Here is a 27,809-nt window from a genome sequence, read left to right as displayed (position 1 = left end):
TGAAAATTATAATCTTATTTAATTACCCTTAAAATACTGAAGTTACTTGAGAATGCAACACATCATCATACAGTGCATTACAGCAAACAAGGTTTACATGGTCTCAATTAACGTAACACAAAGCAGAAGAATCTATACACTGAAAATATCTCAATGTGATAGATATTTTTTAAAGTTGCAATAATTATTAAAAAGCTTTCAATAAAAAGTTTAAACACATTTAAGTTTCAAAAGAATATTTTGTACATTTTGGAAAAATATAACATCTACTTTACATAACTGAAACATAAGTTATATTCTTTGTAGTTTGTAAGCTTCCATTATTCATACATTCTCTCATACATTTTTTTTTAATACCTCCTGTTCTCTGGTTTGTAAATCTAATGCAAAAGTATCACTATTCTGAGGAAAAGCTTGTTTCTGCATTAGTTTCCTGAAAAGTCCATTTGGATTTGCAAGTAGTTCCTCATGTTTTCCACATTCAAGAATTTTACCCTGGCCAAGGACTGCAACCAAATCAGCATTCTGAATAGTAGACAGACGATGGGCAATAATTAGGACTGTCCTCCCTTCCATCAGCCGGTCCAGAGCTTCTTGTACTAGGTATTCATTTTCAGCATCCAAAGCACTAGTAAGAAATGGGAAGTGGGGAGAGAGAGGAGAGTATTTGTTACTTTAAGACAGGTTACTTTTGTATGCATTAGGCTTATTTTGCTAAAACTGCAAATAAAAAAAATGAAAACTATTGTTGGTGAAGATGAACCAATGGAACTGCAGCAAAGTTTCATGAATATGCTCAGTACGCACATCCAAGTTATAGGCATTACATATTCTTATATGCAAAAATATGCATGGAGAAATTACACTAATTCAGTGAAAAAAAATTGTTACATTGCAGTATAATCATCTCTCTTTTACACCAAAACCTTCATTTAAACTAAAGATACAAAAAGCTTTAAGTAGATGTTTCAAAATCAAGTTACATATTAGAAATTAAACTCCATGAAAAATTACAACACAGTACACCACCTATCCTTCCTACTTTGCATGAACAGCTTTTATCACAGGTCTAACCAACTCACACATTCTAGAAACCATATTCTTTTTGTGGGTAGAGAAAAATAAAGGGCTAGATAATTTGTGCAAGAGCATGCTAAGAAAAAGAAGAGAAAATACTTCCCAAACCTGAGTTTTACAGATAGATAGTTTCTAAGTTTCTATTTATTTTCTTTCTTACCTTGTTGCTTCATCTAACAGAAGAATTTTAGGATTCTGAGGAAGAAAGTAAAATTGGTTATAATAACAATTAGGTAAGTTCCAAATATTTGTATCAATAGAGAGCAGGATTCATGCAGCTTAAAACTCCAAGTAAGTGTAATTACTTCATCAAAAGAACTGAGAGTTGTTCAAAACACTACTTCTAAGAAGTCTAAATGCTAAGAGGACAAAACAGAAACAACACTCTCCCATCTTCAAAGTTTCCACACCAAAGTAACAATAGTATTATCTGATAACTATTTGAAAGATGCAAACTAAATGTGGGAGACTATTTTTAATGCATACTTGTCAGCACTGTGGTCAGATGTTTAATTTCTTATTTACTGCTCTTACATGGACCTTTTACAGAGGCTCAGCTACCCACTGCCTGTAGTCAGTCCACTATATAGAACTTAGTTACAAAAAATAACAAAAACCTACCAACAAGTAGTATTTCACCCACAGATGAAATATGTAGTACATAAGAACTAGCATTTAAGAACTTCGCAAGTAAATAATAAAAAAGATTGCCCACACTCAAATCCCTAAGCAGCTTCTTCTGAATTACAGTACCTAAACTGCCTTTATAAAGTTCAGAGTAAAAGATTTAGACTTTATCTGGAAAAGAAGGGTCTCCGCTACACCCCCAATCACCAATACATCAACTACTCATTTATTTTTTACTACTCCCCCCTCCTTCCCCCGCCAGTAAAGTCTCTACTCCCATGAACTGTACTTGACATGAAATGCAATCAGCTTTTCAGCATTTGTGGTAAAAGAGAATTGGTAATATGAAAATTTCCCTGTAATCTAGAAGAACTGGGCATGCCAGGATGCTATAGGGACCTGCACAGCTTAACCTGACTGTAACCTAGTTTCAGCAAGGGTCAAAACTTCCAGCTGAGCATCAGCACCAAACTGCCTCCCCATGAAGCCCCGTGTCTGTCCTTCAACCAAACTCCCTGTGCTTCTGATCCTCAGAAGCCCCCTCAAATTTGGGCAGCACAGAGCATACCCTAAAGCTAGATCCATGACAACTCTTGAAGAAAAAAAACCACACAAAATTGTGCCTGAAATAGTATCTTGTCCCAAATCCAGACCAGCTCCCCTCAAAGCCAAGACAGGGCAACTATCATACTAGTAAACTGCAACTTAGAAAAATCAACCCATGAATGACAGAGTTCTGAACAGAGACAGAAGTGTCATATATGAAGTTTACTAGCACCACATTCTTAAAGTCCTCCTTCATCCTTGGCCTGGTCTTATGAAAGTGAGCCATTATACAATGATTTACCATCAGTCTTGGCAAGAACTGTCAGAAAACATGACTGAAAGATGGGAAGAAGCACTTACATAAGTAATCTGTCTTTAGTTAAACCTCTCATTCCTTTCAAACTTCTTCATTAATGTAAAAGATAGCATTTTCTTTCTAAAAATATTTTTCCACCTCTCCCATTGAAAGACCTCCTCCTTTTTAACCCTTTCTGCCTCTCAAAAAAAACCCAACACCCACAACCAAAAAAACCCTAAAAAAATCAAAATAGCTATTTGGGTGCTGGCTTACCTTGAGCAGAGCTCGAGCAATTGCAATTCGTTGCTTCTGTCCACCTGGGGGAACAAGCTCAGTAAATTGAAATAGGAAAACAGACGTGAAGTAATTTTAACTGAATGCCTGAGCTGGGCTGAATTAGGTACATGTACTTTGGCAGGCGGGGGGTGGTGGTGGTGTGTGAATGGAGATGATGGTGGGATTTTTTTAATGTATTTATTTTTTTTTTTTTAGTACCTATGGCAGGCTGTGACTTGGAGAAAAAACTGGTAACAAAAAATAATAGAATGTTTACTTCACTCTATAGCATCAAGTTTTTTAAAATAAGCAATATAAAGATGTACCTGAAAGCAAAATGCCTTTTTCTCCAACTACAGTGTCAAACCCTTTTGGAAAGTCTCTGATAAAACTAGCGGCATTAGCTATTTCAGCAACCTTCTGAATCTCCTCTGCCGTCACAGTAGAAGGATCCTCTGCGCCATAGGCAATATTTTCAGCAATAGAACAGGAGAACAGAATTGGTTCCTGATAAATCAAAAAACGTAACTAATATGGTAATCTGTAATTACATGCATGTATTGTCTATGTCTCAAATAAACTAAATCCCATGCACAAGATCCAGCATTAATTCTTTTAATATCTATACAAAAGAATATATAAGCTAGAATTAATTAAAAACAAAAAAACCCCACCTCTCCTAACAACAAAATGGGCACTGAAAACCAAATTAAAAATAACTGGCTTTTTTAACTAACAATACATAACATAACCCTCAATTCCTAATATTTGAGGAAGAGTTCAGAAAGAGCTATTCATCCAAACATCAGAAAACCTCCCTTCGTACTTTACTACATATCATAATCTGCAACAATGATGATTCTTCTCTTAATCTCTACACAGATTTCATGGCATTTTGTGCATTTAATTTATGTGAAAGGTTAAAACAAAGAAGAGGGCTGGCAGATAGGACAAGTGATGCACAATAGGATAATGTCTGAAACAAGGTAAATCTGCTCTGTATATAAAATAGACATGCTATAGTATGAATACCAGTATCTCCTACTGGTAACTCAAGTGGAATACATACATTCAAAAAGAAAAATGCTAATGTGCCCACATGAAAATAATCTTTGCACAAAGGCTTTTGGTGGTATTATTACATAAAGGATATGTTTTGAAATGCAACATATACCCAGTTATCCTTATGCTTTTAATCAGAAAAGTTAACCTAACAGTTAACTGCACTGTGAAGCATCTGGGGAGATGAGGGAAGGAACATACATATTTTATTTGGTCAAACAAGTTTATTTTTAAGAGATCATTGAACATCTCCCTGTACTTCCAGAGTTCGGGGGTTGCTAGGGAGAGGGCACTACAAGAGTAAGTGCCAACAGTGCTGTATTTTCATGCTTTGCTAGTGGAATTGTGTTTGCCTGGAAACAACACAGAGCACAGGTCAGTTTTCAAATGGTTGTGTAAAACATGATTGTGTAACTTCCATTAATACAAAATGTCATTAAATGTTAAGTTTTCTTCAACAAATCATAGCAAACATCAAGATGGTCATGCCTATACAATTTGCAACAATGTACTTTCCAGTCTCCACATGCATACTTTTCTTCTAAGCTAACGCTTTGGATCTCTACCACTATGTAAAAACAGGCTATAGAATAATGGGACTAGCTCTCAGTCTTATTTTTAGAACAAAGCATGCACAACAGCAGTTATGGTGAGATGGAGGGATTTCACTGAGAAGCAAGATCATGTAGTTTTAAAAAGAAGTGAGGCACAGCTAGTTAATAACACAAAATTATTCACTTAGAATTTTTTTTTTTTCTTCCTTACCTGGCTCACTGTTCCAATCTTTGTCCTGAACCACAATGGATTTAACTGACGGATATCAAAGCCGTCAATGGTGATAGTACCTTAAATGAGGAAACAGTCAAGTGTGTTGGACAAGTACTAAAAGAGGCAGAAAAAAAGAGCTGAGAACAACCCCCGAGGAATCACATACTGGTGCGATCAGAAATGCAAATCTCTTCAGGCACCACCATAAGGTAACCATACAGCCCAGAGTGAAGCACAGTGTATAAATGGAATAGTCACATCAGGACCTCAAGAACAGGAACCCTAACTGTTTATAAGGTGTATCTGAAATGTGAAGTATCAATTGTCATGAATGAGCGCAACACACAAAACATACCTGAGATAGGATCATACAGCCTCAGCAGAAGGGATACAATAGTTGATTTCCCTGCACCACTTGGGCCAACCAGAGCCATAACAGAGCCAGCTGGAATGGAAAGGCTAAAATCTTTGAAAATTGATGTTTCTGGACGTGTCGGATATGCAAATTCAACATCCTTGAATTCCAAAGCACCTCTGAATGTGTCTCTGCCTAATGTGATTCCCTCTATGTGACAAAGAACAAAATACAGAAACGTGAACAGAAACAAATATCAGCTCAGCCCTCCTAGAACTTGCTTTACAGACACCCAATGGAAATAGCTATCTCCATGTAAAATCTAGGGATAGCCACAATTCCAGACCACAGGGATTATATTTCAGCCATGACTGAGGCTGTGTGGTACTTGTTCCTGAATGCAATTTCAGGTTGCTCTACAGCAAGAGGCAGAATTTGCATCTTGCTAATACCTAACAACAAATAATGTTCATTTCTAATAGATATTCTAATAGAATTATCTGAACTTTTAAACATATTATAAACAATTTAAGCTTTGTCGATTAGGAGTAATGAAATAAAATGGCATTGTTGAAGGCCAAAGTCCTGTTGCCATAGAACACATGCAAAAAGATAAACACTGCAAATCACTTACTGCCCTTTCACCAAGGCACAAGTCACCTAAAACACCCTCCTCTTTGAACAAGAGCAGCTCCCTCTCCACTACCTATTAACTGGGTCGCTTTTAAGCAAAAGCTGTCACCAGAATAAAGTTACTGCTAGGTTTGTTGTATTAATGGCATTTTTTTTTAAATTGAAAGTATATTTATTAAATTCAGGACAACAGTGTATTCAAAGACCAATCAGAGGCATAACTCTTATGCAACCGTTCACTGAAACTAAAATTTCATTTGTGAAATACCACAACAAACCATCATGAATGAATGATTGCCAAAGTTAAATAAAACCAGCTTATTTCTGGAAGGCAACATTTGATTTAAATGGTTATGTTAAAAGAACAGCAGTACTAGAAAAATAAGTAAGACAAAGGAAACCAATTTTTTCAAGCCCTGTTAAGTCCCAGTGACACATATCCATACAAAGCAAACTAATTGGACAGTGGTGCTGCACTCCCAAAGGTCTCACTGACGAAGTTCCTACCCATTTTGTGAAAACTGGCAGCAGCAAAGCAACATCCAAGTAGCATTTATTCCTGCTAAAAACATGCAGCTCAAAATCCTTTCAGACACAGCACATGGTAACTAGCCACAGCACACGGTAGCACATGCCCCTGTTTCGTTAAACAGTAACTGCGGGTAGGAAACAGACACCCATCAGCAGCAATCAAGATTTTACTAGTCCTGCTGTTGCTACAGCAAATTATTTATTTTGCTTTCTTTTTCCTAGATCCCCGCCTCTTCTCCAAGCTTTCTATTTAATGGTAGAAGCATAGAAATGGCAAAGGCAAAAGCATACAATTTCAGCTCCCTTCCTTGCCTTTAATCCACAGACATAAACACTGTAACTCGCTTGTTACATAAAAGCACCTCAGTCTGTAAACCTCCCTTTAGGAAAATAAATTTATTTGATAAATCCTGTCCTAGAAGCCTAATCCTTACTATTACCAAAGTAACAAGTAATAGCTTATCTTTATTCTCAGTTCCAGTTATTGCACAGTCCATTCCCTGGCCTGAAACACTGAGATCTGCTGCAATACAGGAAGTCTGGTACCACAAGTCCTTCCTTTATATATTACTGTAAAAATATCTAAAAGCTATATACAGGATTGTGCTTGTTTCTTGTTTGGATTCTAGATAGAGGAAAAGATGATATTGTAATTTGTTCCCAAGATATCATCACTAACAACAGCTGGAGATTTGTGAAAATAAAACCTGTGTAGCCAAGAACAGATGTTTCAGGTAGGTTTGGACAGTAGAGAAACAGTCTCTTGGCTTTATTGCCTGAAGAGCCAGAAATCAATTTTAATTGGGTTTTGAGACAAAGGTTTATATCCTCTCCTAATGTATTCAGTTTACACTGAAAGGAAACCTAAAAGAAGCTTTCTGTAAGCCTATGCTACATGGACTTCTGAAATTTTGCCTGATTTATGTTCCATCTATAAAATAAAGATTGTTTTCTACATGTCACTATAGGTATAATTAAGCGATCCATTAGCTGCAGTCGGAAAGACAACTTCTGCCCCAATACTACTGCTTACTTTGCACTGGTACCACTGTAAAGATGACCACTAAAATAATCCAGATTAAAAAAAAAAAAAAAACACATCGAAATGATGATGAAATCAGCAGTTGTACTAGGTCTCTGAAGGGCACAGCAAATCACAGTGTGGCACTGGATGTCACGGCAGGAAGGTTAAGATGGCTTCATTGCTAAAGAGTGTGCAGCTATCCCTTCATCAGCCAGCTGGTGGTCACCTTTTGGACAAGTATCTGCTATTCTGCTTCCATCCACTGGAGACAATAGTACCTTTCACTGCCTAAGTTAAAGCCTATGCAGATTGATAAGTATCCTACAGACAGACCTGCAGCTGAGAAGACAAATGAGACAGAGGCCAGACTGTGACTTGGTGTCCATCAGATTAAGAACTCGAGGAATTCCAGTGCAGGGAGACAGAAGCAGAACAGAAATTTGAAGAACAGCATTTCTAAAGAACTCCTCTATAATAACCAATGCAAAAGATAAAATTCCATTCATTCTTTGTGCTGCGGCAAAGCAAGCCGTCAGGACAGTGGGCTGCAGCACCAAGGGCATCACCAGCAGAGAGAAAGAAGCCATTATCCCACTCTACTCGGCACTCGTCAGCCACACCTGGAATACTGTGTTCAGTTTTGGTCCCCGCTATACAAAACAGATGTGGACAGGCTGCACCGAGTCCAGAGAAGAGCCACAAAGATGGCCAAAGGCCTGGGAAGCCTGCCGTGAGAGGAAAGGCTGACAGAACGGGGTTCGTTCAGCCTTGAGAAAAGGCGGCTCAGGGGAGCCCTTATCCCCGTGTTCCAGTATTTAAAGGGTGGCTACAAAGAAGATGGAGACCCCCTTCTCACAAGGAGTCCCATGGAAAAGACGAGGGGTAATGGGTACAAGTCTTCCTGGGGAGATTCCAATTGGACACAAGAGGAAAACTTTTCACAATGAGAGCAATCAGCCTTTGGAATGAATCTCCCCAGGGAAGCGGTGGATTCCCCAACATTGGACACTTCTAAGATCTGGCTGGACGGGGTGCTGGGCCATCTTGTCTAGACCGTGCTTTTGCCAAGAAAGGTTGGACCAGGTGATCCTTGAGGTCCCTTCCAACCTGGTATTCTACGATTTCATGATTCCCTAAAGTTAGAGCTTACTCAAAAGATCTCTTAGGTCTGTTGGATGTTCCTTTCTGACTCTTCCCCTTAGAATAACCCTTACAATGTTTCCAAATTACAAGACCATATAAAACTCAAGAGGCAAACTAGTGTTGACAGCTCACCTGGACTCTGCTATATTGCCTTTCTTAACAACATAGAGAGCTGGTGAACACTCATGTATGACTTTTGCTTAGTGGGATGCAGCTGATTAAATAAAACAGCAATTCACACTAGAAGTATCTTCTACAAGCAGCTCACTGAACAACTTTGATGGATACAGGCAAATGTTCTTTATACAAAATATACTGGAGGGCATTGTCTAGCTTCTGAAGAATAAAGCTGTAAATAAAAATATATTGCCTGAAGTAATTTATTTACTATATTAAAATTAAAAAATTAAATTAAAATTTACTATATTAAAATATATAAAATATATTAAAGTATTCAATATTCTAAAAGTTTAATTATACTATTTAAATAATTAAATATTATTTAAATTGTTACTACTTTTTTTTTCTTTAAATGTTATTATATTTAAATTTTTATTTAAAAGGCAGATTTACAGATGAAGTTTCTGTTTTGGATTTGACTCCTGCATCATAAAAATATGCATTAAAAAAATGCAGCTTCCATAAAAATCTAACACCTCTTGAAGGTGAGCATATTTTTCTATAAACATACTAATAAAAACAGATGTGACTTCAGACTCACAAACCTATCTTTAGGCCTAAAGCAGCCCATGGAAAGAATTTACATGTGAATGACTGATCCGCCACAAAATTTGCTCGTCTCTCCTCACATTTCCATTGATTAATATGGACACTACCTCCCCTTCAAAACTTCCTTGTTCCCTTAGAACACTGCAGCTGTATGAAAAATATTATGCCCATGTTACCAGGTCAAACGCTACAAGCACCTAAGAGACTGCCTAGTACAGCAGGCTGGTCACACAGCAAAAGGCCCGTCACTCCATTACCCGTAGGTGAATTAGGTTAAGCCATGTGCTATAGTGGCTCCTTGCCCCTCTAAAAGGAGGAAGAAATGTGGGCGGTGCTGCTGTGAGGAGAGGTGCAAATCGTTCCAAATGCAACACCTGCTGTACCTGCACATCCACACTCTCCCAAGAAGCAGGACTCCCCACCCCTTCCTTCCTTTCATTTCCCAGTCATGCCTCAGTCCCCCACTCCCACTGCAGAGCTCCTCAAAAATTCCATTTGGCACGTGCTGCTGAAAAGCCTCAAATGGTCTGCGCTTGCAAGTTAGGTTTCAAATCAACATGTCTTGCTAAGGAACTGTTTTCATGGATCAGTATGAACTATTTAAACCGGAGAAACTCTTAATGAAAAACACCTGGTTTCAAAAGCTTCTCTTTTCAGATTGTTACTTTCTTAAGCCATTAGAGATGAGCATGCTAAACCTCCTAGTGGAAATATGAGATACAGCTGTCTCAGAGCTTCTTCCCCCCCTTCTTTTAATTACTTCCATTCTTTTCACTCTAAAGCTGATCCAAGAGAAAGTGGTGATGACATCAAAGAAATATTCCAAGAAGCTAGAAATGAGCGTGTCCTCAGCCACATAACTTTTAAAGTAATATATTTAAAAGCATATTCTCAATTAATTCAAGAAGAAAGAAAAAACCCACCAGATTTTCAGCTTCTAAAATTTCTGATTAAAGGAAATTCTCATCATCTATTTCATAGTTAGGAAAAGTCAGAAGAATTACCACTGTATCTAGTTTCTTTCAAAAGAATGTAAGTCAGTACTACCTTCAAATATCACACACATTCTTCTGAAGTACTGGTGACCAGTAAGAGAAAAATCAACTTATGAGCAGTAACAAACCAGGGACCCACCATTAAATGTAAGCTGGGGCTTCCTTTCAGTGAGTTCCCACAAGCGTCCACCAGCACCCAGTCCTTTCATTAGCTCAGAATAAAAGGAACTCAGACCTAAACAAAAAGCAGAAAAGTATTATGCATCCATAAGGAATGGAAGACATAGGAGACATAACATTTGCATTATACTTTTCATCACCAGCACTGAAGCATGAGATGTGTAGGGGATTTTTTACTCCAACACACTATCAGACTTGTTGATTTAAATCCTATCTGCTTTCACTTGAGAGCTACCAATAATCCCTATTCACCATTCTCATTTATCTCTGTGAAACAAATCATTCTGAAGAAAAAAGAAGAAAATGGTAACGCACTTCAGCTTGCATATACTCAAAAGCAAAGCAACTCATCTTCATTCATCTGTCGGGAAGAACAGCATCCAACTTCAGAGAAACAGCCTTGCATACAACCAGCTATATTTTCAAAACTGTTCAGTAGAATGAAGCACTCTGAATGCCCTTCTTTGTCAGACAGGGTTGTACTACTACAGGGGAGCCTGGCTGAGTCCGCCACGTGGGAGGGAGGGCACAAAACCTAAGACTAAACTGATGCTTGTGGAGAATGTCAAGGAAGGCAGGCTTCTTGTGACAAGACACCTTTACTTCAGAGTCCCCATGAGAATGAGCTCTGTGCAGAACTATATTCTTCAATAATCTTAAGTACAATTAAAAAAGTTTTATAATTCAATGACATTTTATCAGTTTCTAACCTTATTTTTCATTTATTTAACATTAATTTATCCCACATTTTCAAAGTGCCAGGTATCAGTCTGCTGACCAAACTCGGATGATTTAAGCACAGAAGAAATGGTTTTGGTAGTTGGAATGGGTGCCACTGGAATTTTGATATTCAAGGAAGCAGGTTTTGTGAATTTTGCCTTCAGGTGCATCTTTGTGCTTCCCACGATATCAGGCTTCATCTTAGAAGAGTACAGATGAACTGCACTGTCCTGTGGGTCTATCAAAAGTAGCAGACTCATTTTAAAGAGAAACCCTTCCAATCAGCTGTCAAACTTCAAGTACCTTATCTTCATTTTTGCCTGTATGCAGTAGTGAAGACTGCTCTGTCAAGAAGATGAACAGTTTGTTTCTGGGCCAGTAGATTACAGAGTCTGAGCTTCAAGGAGGAGTCAGTCAGTAAGGAAAAAACAAAAGGTTAGCACCAGAGTGTAGTGCTCTGCTGGCACTTTGTTTACTCTTCCAGCTCAAGACACCCTATATTGAAGTACAACTAAAATCTACACACTTTTCTAAACAAAGTATGTTTAACACAGACCCACGTATTTTGTAAAAAATATAATACCAGTATTACTTCTTTACACATTATACCAAGTATCTTAATTTAGACCCAAAGAAAATGAAAAGTAATATGTATCTGTCACACACAACATTGAAAAAAAACCCCCAAAAATAACCTCTGTATTCCTTTGTGAAAATGGAAGGTTTATATAAAGTTATATATTATTAATTTCCTTAACTCCTCAGGAAAAAGAATTAGGCATGATTTCTTGAGAAGATCATTTGGAAAAGACTTTTTAAGAAAGCCAGGTCTTTTAAGAGCTTCTTCCCTCCCGCCCCCATACTGACTGAAATGCTTTGAAGTGAAGAAAATCTAATTTCTCATTCCATACCTCCAATGCTTATTCCAACCCAGAAAGCATACATTAGGAAAGATGAGAGTTCACCAACTGTCATGTAGGCATTGCCCATTAGTAATCCACCTTTGTACAAGACTGAGAGGACAATTAAATTTCCAGAAAGGCCAGTCTAAGGAAAAAGAGGGAAAGGCAGATTTTGTCATGTACACCTTAAATTTCACCCTCTAAAATATTGTTTCAGATTTTTCCTTCTAATAAAAGAATTCCCATACTATGGCTATCTAGATTTTTAGAGGACTGAGTTAAATTTGAACAAAACCAATTCTAAAGCAAAGCAATCCAAAAGCCAGACAGACATCCAGTGTCACTGCACTACACTATCCAACACACATTCAAAGAGCAAGCAACACATTTTTGTTTGTTTTTTTCTCCACAATGGAAAGGAACACCGAACATTCTTAACCATCACTAAAGGAGAAGAGCCTGCAGTTATTCTGCAGTTTTTGAATACTATTACACAAATTCATTGCAAGCTGTTATGAAAAAATAAAACCCCACCCTCCCTCCCCAGCTTCCTTTGCATCGATGCTCATCTCATCAGAAAGCCAAAGCTGTAAAACGCTAAGGGTGGGGAAGGTTTTCACTCCTTTATTTCCCTGAATAGGAGGTATGGGCTCAGGTATAGGGCACAGGGTAGAAATAGAGCTTAAACTGGTTTTATCATACCACTGTATCTTGAGGTGGAGTTTCACAGCAATTTAGACTGATTTAAGTTCAGTCTTCCCACAGTTTGATGTAGGTTCTGTTTGCACTCAATTCATCTACTTGCAGATTTATAAGTATTTTAATGAATTTTAAAATAATTGACACTTGGCATAACATGGTTGGTTTACTTTCATCCAAAAACACTTACTGCTCCAAAGAAGCCTGCCCGAGCTAGTGCCTCTTTTTTAGCCAGTTGTAGCACATAATCAACTTTATTTGCATATTTCTCCATTTCAGCTACTTCTTGCCCAAAAGCTCGAACTGTTCTTATGTTTCCAATACGCTCTTCAGCTAACTACATTAAAGCAAAGAAGAAAACAAATGCACACAGACACACAATTTAGAACGTTCATATTACAGAACATTTGAAAGTTAAACCAGTGTCACTAAGCTAATGTTCACATACATTCCTTTGGATACCAGTGGAAAATTTCTCATGCCCTCCTCTCCCCCCTCACTCCTTTTTTTTGTTTTAAATTCTACTATGTTAAAAGTAACCTGCATGCCCAGGCAATTTAAGAACTTTGAGATTGCCTTAAGTATTAGCAGAGAGAGAAAAATATAAAAGTAGGGTCAAAAAAACCCACCTTAATTTGATGTGAACAACACACATAAGAAAATTATTATTCACAATAACTTGCAATAACAATGTGGCAAGGGGAAAAATTAAAAATATTCTATTATATGCTAAATCATGCAAGAAAGACTGCAGTTATTTCCTGAAACAATTCCACTCACTTGATCAAAGCAACATTGGGAATTAATTTAACTCAACTACTAATGTCTCACTTCAACTCAGTATTTTATTTTTAACTGCTAAACAGCAAAGTATTGATTCTAAAATTAACTCAACTGTAACCAATTATTTCGTTACATAACCATATATATATATGGTTACCATAACACTGTAACGGTCTTACAAAAAAGAAGGCCCCCTTTTGTGAGTAAAAATACAATATAAAAATGCAATTGTCCTTCTTCCATCCCTCATTCAACATGAAGATTTGAATGGGACATTAAAATTGCTTGTTCATGTGAAGTCCCACACCTGGCTCACAAAGGCACGAGCCTCCCTTCAGCACAGGATGAGGAAGATAAACAGAAGACAGCTAATCTTCCTTTTGCAGAGTCAATTTGCAAAGTCCTAACAAAGGACATCTCAAGTTTAAAACAGCTGACAACTGTGGTTATTTTAACTACATGTTTCCTAATTATATTTCTGTGCTTTTTAATAATGTTTCCCCACCCTCAGCCTGTGAGGAGGTCACTATCACTACTATTCTCTGCTAGCACTTTGCTATGTGTCAGAGCAGTCAGCAACACAACAAAGGCCCCTCTACAACAGCCTCTTTAGCTACAACGGCTTCCTCTACTTTCCTCCCAAATACCTGGCTATGTGCTGAGGTGCCCAGTGAAGTTTAAGAAATATCAAGCCTCACAAACATTCAAGAGCTGACGGTAAGGTCAAACATCAAAAATTAATTCCAGAGAAGGATTTGCTAGCAAAGTTTTCTTAAAAAATGGATCCATTAGGATGCTTCCGATGGTTTCAAACTCATAACCATGGTTCAGGTACCAAATTACACAGGACTTCATAGGTTTTTTGTTGTGTTTTTTAACGATCTCACAAAGCTAAAGCCTAATCCTTTCCTATATTTCCAAATTCTCAACATCTGGTACCTCCACATGATATTGTTCAGGACCACCAAAGCATGGTTGGTTTTGAGATCTATGAATAAGTGTTACTGATGTTTACCTTTCATACTATTCAGGTGCAAAACTACAGGCTCAGCATGGCTCAGGGCAATGAACAGTACAATTATCTTCAGAAGATCTGTAACTTCAGAGATATTAACCTAAATACACTAGAGCAACTTTGATGTTAACTAGAAAGCATCTGTTAAAACATTACCTGTGTTGCTTCTGCAAGAGAATCTTGGGTCATTTTAGTAAGTTTTCGCAAGTATCTTCCATAAATCACAGCCAGGACAGCCAAGGGTGGCACAATGCTCAGAACAAACGCAGCAAGGCTGGGAGACACAAAAAACTACAAGAAAAAGGTATGTGTTAGGGTTTAGTGTTCAGATTAAAAATAACCGCTGGAATACTGGAGTGCAACTTCCCTTGCTAGAGTTTTCTAAAGCTAGTAGGATTGTAATTTAGTGCTGCCATGCTTTCATTTATCATATTTTCTTTCTTCCAGGCAAAATATCCATTCTTCCACAGCACTAGGGATGTATCCTGTGGTTAGAACAAAGGATTATAAGCAAAGTGGTCTGGATTTCATTTCTAGCTTTCTCACTGGTTCACTGTGTGGTTTAGCTGAGTATTTTAACCTGCCAGTAAACAGGCCTACCAGGAAATCTCTTGGGGATGAAAGACATAAGCTATTACATAGTTGCTAAAGCACTTTCCCAACTTTTAAATAGATGGTGTAATACAGTAAGTTTGAGCGGAGAAATATCATACACTCCTTGTGGGTAACCAAGGAACAGATGGAGTCACCTGCGCTCCCTACACCCATAAATGTTCATAACCTGGAATAATGGATATATTTAATTTACTTTTTGTTTACTGTTGCAACACCTTATCACTTGTAACAACCATCAAAGCTCCTAAATAGGTTATTTTCATTAGGTTTATTGAAATTAGATCTAATGTGTTTTCATTTCATCTTGAAATCATGAAAAGAAAAATCTCTAGAAAAATTCAAAATCAACTTAATTGACAGGTTTTATAATTATTTCATAATAATCTATTCACTCGGGGCAAGCTTTTATAGTCCACCTTTTAACACAGTATCATGGCAGTATTTCTGAGCAGAATGCCTTACATAAAGCTATTCCATTTAATTTATGGTAAGATAAAACCTCAGACTCTTATTTGCTTAGATAAATACAGAAAGCCATAACTCTTATCAGTGACCAAGTATTAAAGCTTTAAAGCTTCATAGTGGAAACTCTTCACAGTTTCTAATAACTGTCAATATTGGAAGCTTATTTTTATGAGGAGAATTTTTGCTGTTTTTAACTCCAAGTAGACAGCAGAAATGACCCGCTTTAAGATAACTGCCACCAACATATCTTTTCTCAGAATATTGTAACAAAATTAATGCCACAAAAAACATCAAGGCAAGTGAGATTTTTATGTAGATGAACTGACCACCAAGGAACATTAACTGATGCACTGCACTTCAACAGATTTTACAACAGTCCCTTCACACCCTATTTTACCTACAGCCATGGGAATGTTATCACTGATTTTAATATCTTCAGTAAGAATAGAGTTAAGCTATTTGCCTCCTGTGCTTTGCTTGACAAATTCAGGCAGCAACAGTAGTTCATTTCAAACCTTCATTCTCAATACTTTGGCTTGTGACTAAACATCAAGTGGCTACAGCCACATCATCCATTGCAATGCAGTACACAAAAGTTATTGTGGATAACCAGTGAAATACACTTCTATCCAAGAACACATAGCAGTTTCTGAACTGAATCATATTCATACATTACCTAACAGAACTGAAACAAACTCGGAACTACAGGAGGTGACAAGCAGGGAAGAAACGACCTTACCATCATTCCAACCCCCACAGATGCTTGTGCTCCTGCCCTGAGCCCATCTGAAAGGTTTTCAGTCACTGAACGGCCCAAAAGGGCTGTATCTGAAGATAAGCGGTTTATCAGCTCTCCTGTTCTGGTCTTGTCAAAGAAAGCAGTTTCTTGCTTCAGAATAGAGGAGAACATGGCTGTTCTCAAACGTTTCACAATTCTTTGTCCTGTCAGAAACAGAAGTCAGTCAAGCACGGCACACAAGACTTTACACAGACACTGACAATATAAAAATCAGAGGATTATGTAGCACTGAACAAGTCACATTACAGAGTTTTAATATATCAGAAGAGAGCAAACTTGAAGGTGTCATGTAACAGTAAATAAAAATGAACAATTATTCCAACGTACTTATCTTTGCACTATTAGTTTACCTTTGATCTGGTAAAAAAAAGCTACTGATTCTAAGAGGATCTCTCAGCCAGTGCCAAGAATTTATTTCAGATCATTAGATTAGATCCTCACTCTGTGAAAAGAGATGACTTGGTACCCCTTTTTGCCTCTGTTCTTACCTGCAGTCTGCATGAGGTAGACACGAACAGCATTAGCAGCAGCACCACATAAAAAGATTCCACTCAGCAAGGCACACAGGCTGGTCAGGCTGTCAGTGAAGTCTTCACTGGGATTTGTATAAATAACGTCAATAACTTTCCCCAGAAAGAAAGGGGCTGACATGGTAATGACACTGGAAACTGTCAGAAAGCCAACAGCAGCTGCAAATCAACATGGAAAAGGAAACGGAAATTACTCTGAATTTGCAAGGTTATTAATAGCACATATGAAATAATTTTTCAATTGAAATGTCTATTAAGCTTGTGAATGCCAGTATTAAATAATCAGCACTCTTAGGTCCAGTTCTGAATGGGATATTTTAAGTCACTGTATAAAGTAACTTAGGCAAGGCACATTTTCAGAACCTGAAAGCCTCTGTATACTATGACAGCCCTGCAATTGCCTCTCTTGTATAACCTTCTACACCACCATCCAACAAGGTTAACTTTTCACAGATGTCATCCTTATGGAAAGTTTGGTAATTGTTATTGTTCTCTATCTCATGCATAACCCCTCAACTCCTGTTTGGTTTGGGTTTTGTTATTCATGCTTGTTACTTCCTTGTTAAAGCTTCCATTTTTTTCTGGAAGGTAACACTGGACTGAAATAAAGATCTGATTTGAGAATAGTCTAAAACATGCAATTTTATTGGGGAAGAAAACCCAACAAAAAAGCATTTGATTTACTCTTGACTGGCAAAATTTATATAATTTGTTTTGGTTTACGCTTTACTGTTGTTGGTCTAAAAGAAAACTAGTGTAAGTTTGAATTAGAAGTACATTTGCTGATGAGCTCTTGAATTCCAGTTGCAAGATCACCCATGGAATAACCTGTGTAACTGTTTGAAGCTGTTATCACAGAGTATGAAAATCGCACTGGACCAAGACTTAGCCTTTTAAACTTTAATCTACAAAGAAATTTCTTGAGCCAAGAACACAGCTTGATTCTGAAAAGGCAAGCCAAACTTGGAAGGCTGAGAGCTAGAAAAAAAAAACATCTTAACTGAAAACTGAACAAACTTGATATGAAAACCACTGAACCACAACAAACAATGCCATTTATACAGCATAGTTTTCCAACAACCAACCCCACACTTAAAGTAACATTCACAGGATTGCTAAAGGAAAACTACTAGCAGGTAATGCCTTTAAAGGGAAAAAGACACTGTACTGAAAATCCTGAAGTTGCCCGAGTTTTAGTTCCATTCTGCTGAGCTTCTTGTCTCCCTTCTACGACGGACAGCAGAGAGCTCCGCAGCAGCACACTGCTGTAAGCAATACTTCTAACATCTCTCACAGATGGTTTGATGCCTCTTACCACCTCCACACGCAGTGGAAATCTTTGTTTCAGTTTTCACTTGAAGTGTAAATACAGGTGTGCATTTATCATGAAAAATTCAGGGTACAAAACCCGTGTACCTGCCACCACCTGAAGCAAACGCTTCTCTGCACCTTCACTGCAGTGCCCCAGAGCGGTCCTGAGAGAGCTCCACACACTGCCCAAACAAGCTTTAGCCTTGCCCTTGCACCCAACCTGCAGCCTGTGGTTCTTACTCAAGATTGGTTTGTGATCTTTGCGTTGTATTACATTCAGGCCAGTACGCATGTGAAAGATAAAGGACTCTTTTAACTTGAAGATACAGAAACAATAAGAAGCCAGAGCAGAAAAGGAAAGGCTTCCTGCTGCAAACTTACGTGATCCATGCCATAGCCACATCTCGTAAGCATATTATTTAGGAGCTAAAACTTGGTAAAGAATGAGTGACCTCATTAACAGGCTGGCTGCATTGGTGTATTCAAGATGTGAAACATCAGGAAAAAATCCAACAAAAGCCAGGTCATCTCCTGTCAGAAAAAGCTGGTCTGTGAGGAAGCTGGAAATGGTCAAAAGCATTGCTTACAAGCACGGTGCTGCATGGCAGCTCAGTCTCCACTGATCTAAACAATCTCTCAGTTATGGATGGAACTGGACATAAGAACTGTATATATAAATATTCACTGAAGGAAGAGGACCATATGGCTAAAAATCTCATATGTCTCTGTCTAGCGGTACAGCCTTCCTGGCTTGGATTTACATTTGGCTCTTCTTCGTTGAAGCTAGCATGGGTTTCACTTCCAACAGCCTTAACTGAACTAAAAGCAACACGAATTCACAAAACAAACTGAAGGCTACTAAACTACTCAAACATTAGACAAAGTGTCAATAATATATCAGAGTAACACAATCCTGAAGATGCTTATATAATCCAGATGTCACTTTTAATCTTCCCCTTAAGCAATATATCTGTCATTCTTAATTTAACCACAAATCACATGTGAAGTAAGGTTCCCTAAATGAAACTCTCACTTAGATTATACCAGCAGAACAACTAGAAAATAGTACAGATGCCAAGCTGTTGCTCTGTTTCTTTGGTTTTAAACTGTTGACTAACTGAAGAAACAGGAATCAGCAGTCATTCTATCACCTCATTCAAAGAAGAGCTGTCATTGTGATAACTGGCTAAAGGGAGGAGCACGAGGTGTTCAGCAACCAGATACGAAGACATTTCAGCAATGATGAAGGTTGTTACTGACAGAAAAAAGGGCAGAGTAAACTTTATAGTAATAGTTTCACATAATTCTCTGGGTAACAGAGTAAGCTACGTCTAACAAAGTAGTGTATTTTGGAAGCTTTGTTTTTTAAGAGTAAATCTGTTTTGTAGGCTATGAGATGAAAATAAAGAAAACATGAGGCAGATCAGTGGAGCTTATAAAACTAGGGCTACATTGAAGTGGCAACAGAAGCAAAGGCAAGGCAAGCTGACTCCAGCAGCAGCTGAGCAATCCTCTTGGAAACATTAGGCAAACATTTTGCTTGTCTTCTTGCACAGAAATACAGATTGCTGCACAGACAAGGTGATGCCTTTATCACTTTTAAGATCAACATGCTCTCTGTTAAAGCTAATGTGGACTTGCTTCTTGACAGCAGATCCACAACTTCATTTCATGGTAGATGTATTTGGGGGCAATGAACTGGTCACCAACTGATAAACCAGCACATTTACAAGCAATAACTCGGCAGAGCTATCAGAAACCTCTCTTCGGAACCTGGACTAAGTGCCTCCAAAGAGTTGTAAACCAGATTTCTACATACAAGACCACCACCAAGAGAGTGAAAATTTCTAATTTTGCTGGTTCTTACCAGAGCATCATTCTCAGCCAGTACAGTATGTGGAAGTGTATAAAAGCCAAAAAACTGCTTGCAAGCCTGTTAGAGAAAGAGCTGTTTTAAATGGAAATCCATAAGGATTTGATCTCAGATGAATCAAGATCCCTCAAGCCGATCAGGGATGAACGACAGAAAAATGAGGTGATGATGTCTGGCAGTGCATGGTAACACAGCCAACAGGGCAAAGCAGCTAGCTTTCACTATTCAGTAAGATTATGAATGTCATCTCCCAGAAACTTTTAAGTATTTTACTAGTTTCACTTGAAGATCAGGGCTGGCAGGTCAGACAGCAAGCTCTGTGAGAAGTACCCTCCTACCAATAACTGCGAATGTCTGTCCTCTACCAGTTGTCTGTGCAGTTTTATTCTAATGTATAATGACTTCTTTAGCTTAACCCTGAATTTCCACAAGGGTATTTGAAGTGACAAAGTCTACTGTATTCTATCATATGCATGCACAGAGATTGGGCTCTTCAGCCATTATTTTGTGGGAGAAAGATGCACTGATTAATTTTATATTTATTGGTTAGGTAAAGTCCATTTCCGTTTGGTGAACCCTGGCCCACAAGAAATTTGTTTTGCATCAGTATAGGGAGGTCGAAAGGCTAATATCAACCCTGTGATGAGTCAGTTCTGCAAATACTTATTTCAAGCTAGAATCACCTTCCAGAATACACTGTGAATATTTAAGGATGCTCTGTATAGTTTTAGGTATGAGTGGTGTGGTTTTCTTTCTGTGTTAAAATTCATACATGATATCTGGACTGCACTATTATTATGCAAGAAGAATCTTTTAGAATCGTCCTCCTTACATTATTAAGAACAACCGTAATACCGTCTTCAGAAAAAAATACAGTTTGTGTCTGATGGCACAGCTGTATACTGGATTCCCAGTGCACTTTGGAAAGCTGCTAGCTTTTTCAGTGGAGTTGTCTTAATTTGCAGGTATTGTCAATATATTAAATCTTGCAAGTTACTGTTTCCAGTGATGATCACAGTTTATAGAAAATCATTACAGAGGTTTTCTGTAGACAGTTTGATGCAGTTATTGAATCTGTGGTGGTTTTTGTTATTTTTTTAAGCACAAAAGAGCAGTTTAGGTTTTCAAATGACAAAGACTGTTTTCTTTGGTACAATACAGTTGCACAATTTACTGAAAATATCTTCAAGACAGCTCATGCAAAGGCTGGTATACTGTGGGTCATCTGACTGACCAGGACTATCCAAGTTTGGAGAAATTAACAGTTGCAGAAATTACTGTGGGACAGAATCAAACAAGAGAGACAGACAATGCCTTTGTGACGATATCTCAAGAAGACGACCAGTGTCCAGGGTTTGCGGGACACAGCAAAATACCAGCACAGGAGCAAGCCCCAGAGTATCAGCTTGTGGAATTCCTCATGCTCAGAACACGATGCAAGTTATGGAAAAAGTCTATCACCTCAAAAGCCTGCTCTTTTGAGTCATGAGGTGTTCACAATTGACATAGATCCTTGATAGCTCCACAGTGAGGCTCCTATGATCAAACAGGACAGACCTGCCAGGAGTCTTTTGCCATGGAACAAAACATCAAGAAGCCTTTGCAGAGTAGACTATAGAGGGTTTGTCAGAAGAGCTGTCAGAGAAGATATTTAATAACAGAAGTCCCCTTCCAGGCAGAGGAGAGACAGTGATCTGAGGAAGCCCAAGAAAGGGAAGAGCAAACAAGACTGCCACTTTGCAGAGAAGAGGAGGAAGAAGCGGTAGCAAGGCACGCAGCCTGACAGAAGGCCTAGCAGAGCTGTGCAAAACCTCTGCTCGAAAGCAAAGTTGGAGGCTTGACTCTGTAAGCAAGTATCTTCACTTTCTCTTGAGAAAGATTGTATCTCTGCTTCACGAATTATTATCCATACATACAGTACCACAAACTAGTCTTTTTAAGACACCTAAAACCAGCTTGTTGCAAACAGGCCTGTTTAAAAACCCATTGAAATTTTATTTTTTCACACTTTTTTTGCCATTGTGGAAAATACTTGCAGATCTCATCACCCCCACCCCCCCCAAAAAAAATATAAAAGCATTTCAGGGTGGGGAGAAAGGAGAATGCTATCATGCTATCTATTTTTAAAAACTTACTGTCCTATCAAAACCCACAATAAAAGGATGGCTCATATAGCTGAGCTAGAATCCCCTGAATGTTTTCAGCAGCTTGCCTGGACTACTGTTTCAGGAGAAAGCACTAGTCTGTAGCCCAGATACAGCACAAATATAGAGCTCACTCAGAAAAGCAGGAAAATACTAATAATTTCTGTATTTTGTTACAACATGTTAAAATAGCATAAAACATTAATTATGCACTCTTAGAGTTCTGTTTGGAGGTACTTAAAAAACAGAATTCCTTTCAAAGTATTTTAAAATTTCTCTTGTATTTTCTCATGATAGTGATTTTCCTTAGCCATAAAAATCAGCCAAGTTTCTCATCACCAATTGTTGGAAAGTAATAAATTAACTGTAAGTTTGCAAGAGAGAGTATAGCTTCTTATGCTGAGACATTATTATAAGCACCTAACTGATCACAGTGGCCAGCAGCTCCTGTTTCTGCAACTTCTTGCTTAAGTAGCTTCATTAACAGTTCCCCACCAACTTAAGATAAGGAACTGTCACCAACTAGCCACAGAAAAGAAAACTTTTTGTGGTGAAGCTACAAGGCTGTTCGGACCTTCTGGGAGTTTCATGCCAAACATCGACAAAATCAGAAGAAAAAACTATGTGGAGAAACAACAAAAAAACCCATGTAGCCTATTTGATTTCTACAAAAGGCACACCGCACATGAGAAAACAATCAGTGTTACCTTTGTATATACCATACATATAGGAATTATGATTTTAAAACCACAAGAATTGCCTGCAGAAAATTCAAGTTAAGTGTGGTTGTTGAGCTGCTTTCAGATGAGCAGAACCACTTTACAGTAACTACGTACAGCAACAAAAACCAGCGGCCACGCACATGGACTTGAGAGGTGAACTCAAATTTTGGCCAGAGGTTTCCCAGCTACTGGGTGACAGAAACAGCAAGATTTACAAGACAGGGGTCCAATGCAGGTTCCAAAGAGAAGGATATTCTAGCGCTTGTAAGCCCTCCCTCAGCTCCCACTAGCTTCCTTCCCATTATGCACAGTACAGAACTAATGTGACTCGCTGTCAGGGTTGGAATGGGTGTATGAAAACTGGTTTTTCAGAGAGATACCACTTGCCTGACCTTTAATTAATTTTTAAATGGCAGGGGGAGCATAAGTGCATGGATTATCAGCGCGTGGATTGCCTGCTGATGTTCAAACTCACACTGCAATGCATTCAAGAGCAAAAGTTTCAAAACTAAACCATTTCAATGTTACTACAAACTAACTACTACATATTATCTGCCTGATTTAATTTCCTAAAATAACTGAAGTTTTCAAAGATACTCCTACTCAAGTAATTGTACAAGTATAAATAACCAAAAGCATGATGTTCTAGCAGCAACACTCACAGCTGTGTTCTACATTTCTATCTGCATCTTGCACAGAAGAATTCAAGTTGCTTACTACCTCAATCATTCCTAAGCAAACGAACTGTTAAAATAGTTTCTCAACTACATTACAAAGAACACACCTAAAAAGCTCAGGTAGTCTTAGGCACAACACTTCATTTTTATTTTTTTTCTATTGCCTTTCTTTAAGAATTGTTCTTACAGCCATTTATCCCCTATTAGAAACTATAAAAGATAAATCTACAGCAATCCAGTATTTCACATTCAAGGATGAGAAAGCGCATCACCTGGTATAACTTTAAAGAAAAATCGTATTATGAATAAGGCAGTGCTCATCTGATTTCATGGCAAATTTTAACCTACAGCAAAACAGCTATTACAAATTATGCCCAAGATTCTAAAATAAAACTTCAGAAAATAACATTCCTTGCACATCCCTAGAGATCTGTGTACAAAACAAACCTCGCTCAGTGTGCACAGTGTTATACAGGCAACAGGCACACTTTGCTGTCGGATTAAAAATTTCAGAGTTCCTTGTGCTTACTTTACAATTCAATAGAACTATTGTTCCTTCAAGTGTGGTTTTGATAAAGCGCAACAGACAGATTCTCACAGGGAGAAACAAGGAGGCAGGAGGAAATAAAAGGGGTTATTTTGAAAAAGCATTTTTGTGGCCTTACACAGAGAGCAATTTCAGCAATGGCCCTGTCCTCTTCCCCGGGAACTTAATTTAACTGAAGACACAGGTTTACCTGACCTGACTGCACAGAATCAGCCAAAGAATTCCTGAAATTACTTCCCTCCTTTGTTAAACCTGGGAGGTACTACAGAATTTACAAACGCCTAATTTCATTACACAAAACTGTAGCCACTAACAGAGTGAATTCCCATGGTAGTATTAGCCATCTTTTTACCACTGTAAATAACAACAAGAAAATTTAACACACATGTCCCGTTTATAATGTATTCCCGGCTCTACAAGTAACTGGTCATGAAACATGGAACATATTACACTGATATTTTTTTTTTTTGACAGTATGGTATTTGGTACATTTATTTTCATTCCCAAGAGCCTCCAGAGGGTCAGAACATCCTTCTGTGAGGAAAGCATTGCAAGAGGTGCTGCGTGCCAGCACTGCCAGCACTCTGGAACTCCTGGCCAGACCACACCACTTCGTCCTGAGCCAGCAGATGGTAAAGAGGCCCTGTGTACAAACAAGATGCGACCATCTCCTTTGGTGCAGTCACAACTAGAGCTGGTCACCTTCACCTCTGTACCTGCACCTCCTCAGCTGACACCATTTCTTTATGCACCAAGACGGGTGAACCTAGTCTTGGCCAACTTCCTCATAAATCAACCTCTGCTCCCCAGGCCTCCACTGCCATCACTGCAACTATTTCACCTTCTGCCACTGTGAATTTCAATGCCCAACTGCAAAAGCGGACCATCGCAACCTGTGCCACATGGAATCACAGAAGAGGTATGTATCACTTCACCCTACAGTGGTAATGCTCTACACCTATGTTACCAACTACTGGTTATATAAAAATGCAAAAGATGCGGAAAAGTTCAACTTTCTTGCAGAACAAAACAGCACCTGTAAGCCTCAGAAGAGATCCCACACCACTTGGTCACTGGTTAAGTGGACTTGAAGAGGAAATTACATGTTTTGCTCTTGGTTTATTGTTTCATACAGTGAAACCATTAACTTTCGTCTTTCTTTGAATGCAGGAGAACCAGAAACGCTGAGTTTTTAAGGACTAGTTTCTCAGTACAAAGATGCAAGAGGAACAAACCACAACATATTTTAACATATTTTAGACACAGTGGGCAGATGTGATTTCCCTACAAACACTTACAAGGCATTTTACCAGTATTTGTTATTCCTGCACTCTGTAATGACCCAAAGTATCTTCCTTGTTAGCTTTTCCATCCTCCCACTTAGTTACAACAACAAAAGTTTTCTTTTAAGTAGAGTGTCAATTAAGAAGAAGAATTTTACATAAATTCACTCCTCTCCCAGAACCAAGACCAAGAGGATGTTGAAAAGCAGTTATTATATTTGAATATTTTTTCCATCCTAATGATTGAGTATCATCAAATTGTACTGGTTTTTCGTTTGTTTTTGTTTTGTTTTTTTAACCTTCAATTTAGACCATTTTGTTATCTCAAAAGAAAAAACTGCATGTACCTAATCTTTAGTAACTGTGATGTTTTTTAACTTGGATAAAACCATCATCAGACAGCACACAATACTAACAAGTATACCATACCCTGCCTGTGATAAACAAGTTGACAGCAAATGCCAAGTAAAGGGAACTAAATTAAGTTCTCAGTTAGAAGCCAAAGACTCCTAAAAGCCATCCTTAAAATAACTGATTAATTTGTTTCTATTTCAATGGGAAAAACAAATAATTTTAAAATCAGCAGGTGATCTATCTGATCAGACACTCCACCAAAATCTGAACAGACTGATCAAAAGTTACTGGCAAAAGGCTTTTTACATTTTAGTTCATAAGCCAATGAAGAAAAATAATCCTGAGCAATACTGAAGCCTTACTGAACATAGTGCCTTTTCACCCTTCCATCCAGCCCTGTCCCACCAATTTTCCCCTGCTTTTATTCTGCATGCCCAAGACAAAGGTATTAGCTGCATAAAACAGCTGTTCACAGCACAGAAATCATCCTTTCTTATAAAAACTCATTTGGATCCAAATTATTTTGGCCATGTAATGCCAACGCGTAATGAAGCTCTGTAACTATTGACAGTGAATAAAATCTTGTGCAAAGTATTTTGTATTTCTTAAACCACCTCTTCATGCCTAACTCACCTCTTTTCTCTCCCACACCATTTACGCATTCCATAGGGACGAACCAAGTTTTTGCAAAGGCCTACAGGCCACACTACCATGACAGCACACATGCTATCCACCAATAAAGGTGTTTTTTTAAAAAAAAACAAACCACACAATAATTTGATTGTGTTTTCTTACTAACAACTATCGTCCTACAAGCATCCCATGAACAGCAATGTCAAGAAAAGTTTGTTTCTACTTTGCTGTTGATACTATCACTGTTAAGGGGGCAATTTATACAACCATGGTGTTTGACATGGAGACACTAAAAAGAAAGAAATCATTTCCAAAACATCTTACAAAGGTTTTAGGCAAGAAATTCTTGTGAGAAGGAACTCCAATTTATTTCTTAAAAAACCCCTTAGGATTCCCATTTTTACTTCATTGCATGTGGTCTCGGGCTAGAGTTCATTCATTGCAGCCACCTGCGGAGCCAGCGCTGAACACGTACAGAGGCACTAACCAACACCACCAGCAACACCGGAGTTCTGTAACTTCCAAAACTTTTGGCTTCCCTTCAGAACAACAACAAATTAAGAGATGGCAAGGCGAGGAGGTGGGGAGAACGCATGTTTTTAGCTTTTTACACGTATCAAACGCTCGCTCAGAGATTTCACGGTGCGCTCTGACACTGCCAGATGCGCCGGCTCGGCAGGGAAATGCGACCTTCCCCGCACCGCGGCCGCTCCGGCTGCGCCCCCGCGCCACAGGCCGGCACCGGAGCGGCGGGGCGAGACCCACCCCCCGGCTGCACCCCCGGCCCGCCGCACCGCTCGGCCCCAGGGACCCTCGGGCGGGGCGAGGGGAGCCCCGCGGCGCCCCGCCGCCCCCTCCCCGCCCGGACAAAGCCCCAGGGCGGCCCCCGGCGCGGCGGCGGGGCAGCCCCGGGCCGCGGCCGGTACCTGTCAGTCTCCAGCGCTCGGGGTGCGCCAGGGCCAGCAGCCTCCGAGCCTCGAAGCCCGGCGGGGCGCCCGCAGCCCCCCGCGGCGGCTCCGGCGGCTCCGCGCCCGCCGCGGCGCTCAGCGAGCGCGGGGCGCTGCCCGCCACGGGCGGGAGCAGGAGGAGGCGGCGGCGGCGGCATGACGGCGCGCCCGGCGGCCGCAGTGGCGGCGGCGGCGGGGAGGGCGTCCCGCACCTGCCGGCCGGGCGCGGCGGGGCGCGGAGGCCGGCTGCCCCGGCCACGGCCCGAGCCCAAGGGGGCGGCGCCGCCCGCCGCAACAGCGGCAGCAGCCAGGGCAGGCGCGGCGCGTAGCCCGCCATGCGTCCGGCGCGGCGGAGCCGAGGCGGCGGCGCTGCTGCTGCTGAAACCGGTCCCCGCCGCGCGGGTCTGCGGCAGGAGGAGGCGCTTCCGAACCGCCGCCGCCGCCGCCCATGGGCCGGCAGCCGGGGACCCGCGGCGGCCCGGGCCGAAGTCGGCCTGCGGTACGCTGATAAGGCTGCGGTTGTCGGCCTCCTCCCGGCCAGCGGGC

The 27,809-nt window shown here is 39.6% G+C and overlaps 1 protein-coding gene across 1 annotated transcript; it reads right to left on the bottom strand.

The window, feature by feature from the left end:
• Positions 1-27,809, bottom strand: ABCB10 (ATP binding cassette subfamily B member 10). Its single transcript, XM_056344768.1, has 13 exons — positions 27,243-27,809; positions 16,731-16,931; positions 16,183-16,385; positions 14,520-14,654; positions 12,756-12,902; positions 11,876-12,011; positions 10,204-10,299; positions 5,010-5,219; positions 4,652-4,731; positions 3,151-3,331; positions 2,822-2,865; positions 1,238-1,272; positions 1-628 (listed from the first exon to the last, which is right to left on the bottom strand). Exons 1-13 carry the CDS (start codon positions 27,598-27,600, stop codon positions 337-339), a joined length of 2,118 nt encoding a protein of 705 aa, XP_056200743.1. The 5' UTR covers positions 27,601-27,809; the 3' UTR covers positions 1-336.

Source organism: Falco biarmicus, chromosome 6, assembly GCF_023638135.1.
Source record: "Falco biarmicus isolate bFalBia1 chromosome 6, bFalBia1.pri, whole genome shotgun sequence".
NCBI classification, from domain to species: domain Eukaryota; kingdom Metazoa; phylum Chordata; class Aves; order Falconiformes; family Falconidae; genus Falco; species Falco biarmicus.
Note: the sequence above shows the minus strand (reverse complement) of the source record. Positions and strands in the feature narration are given on the sequence as shown.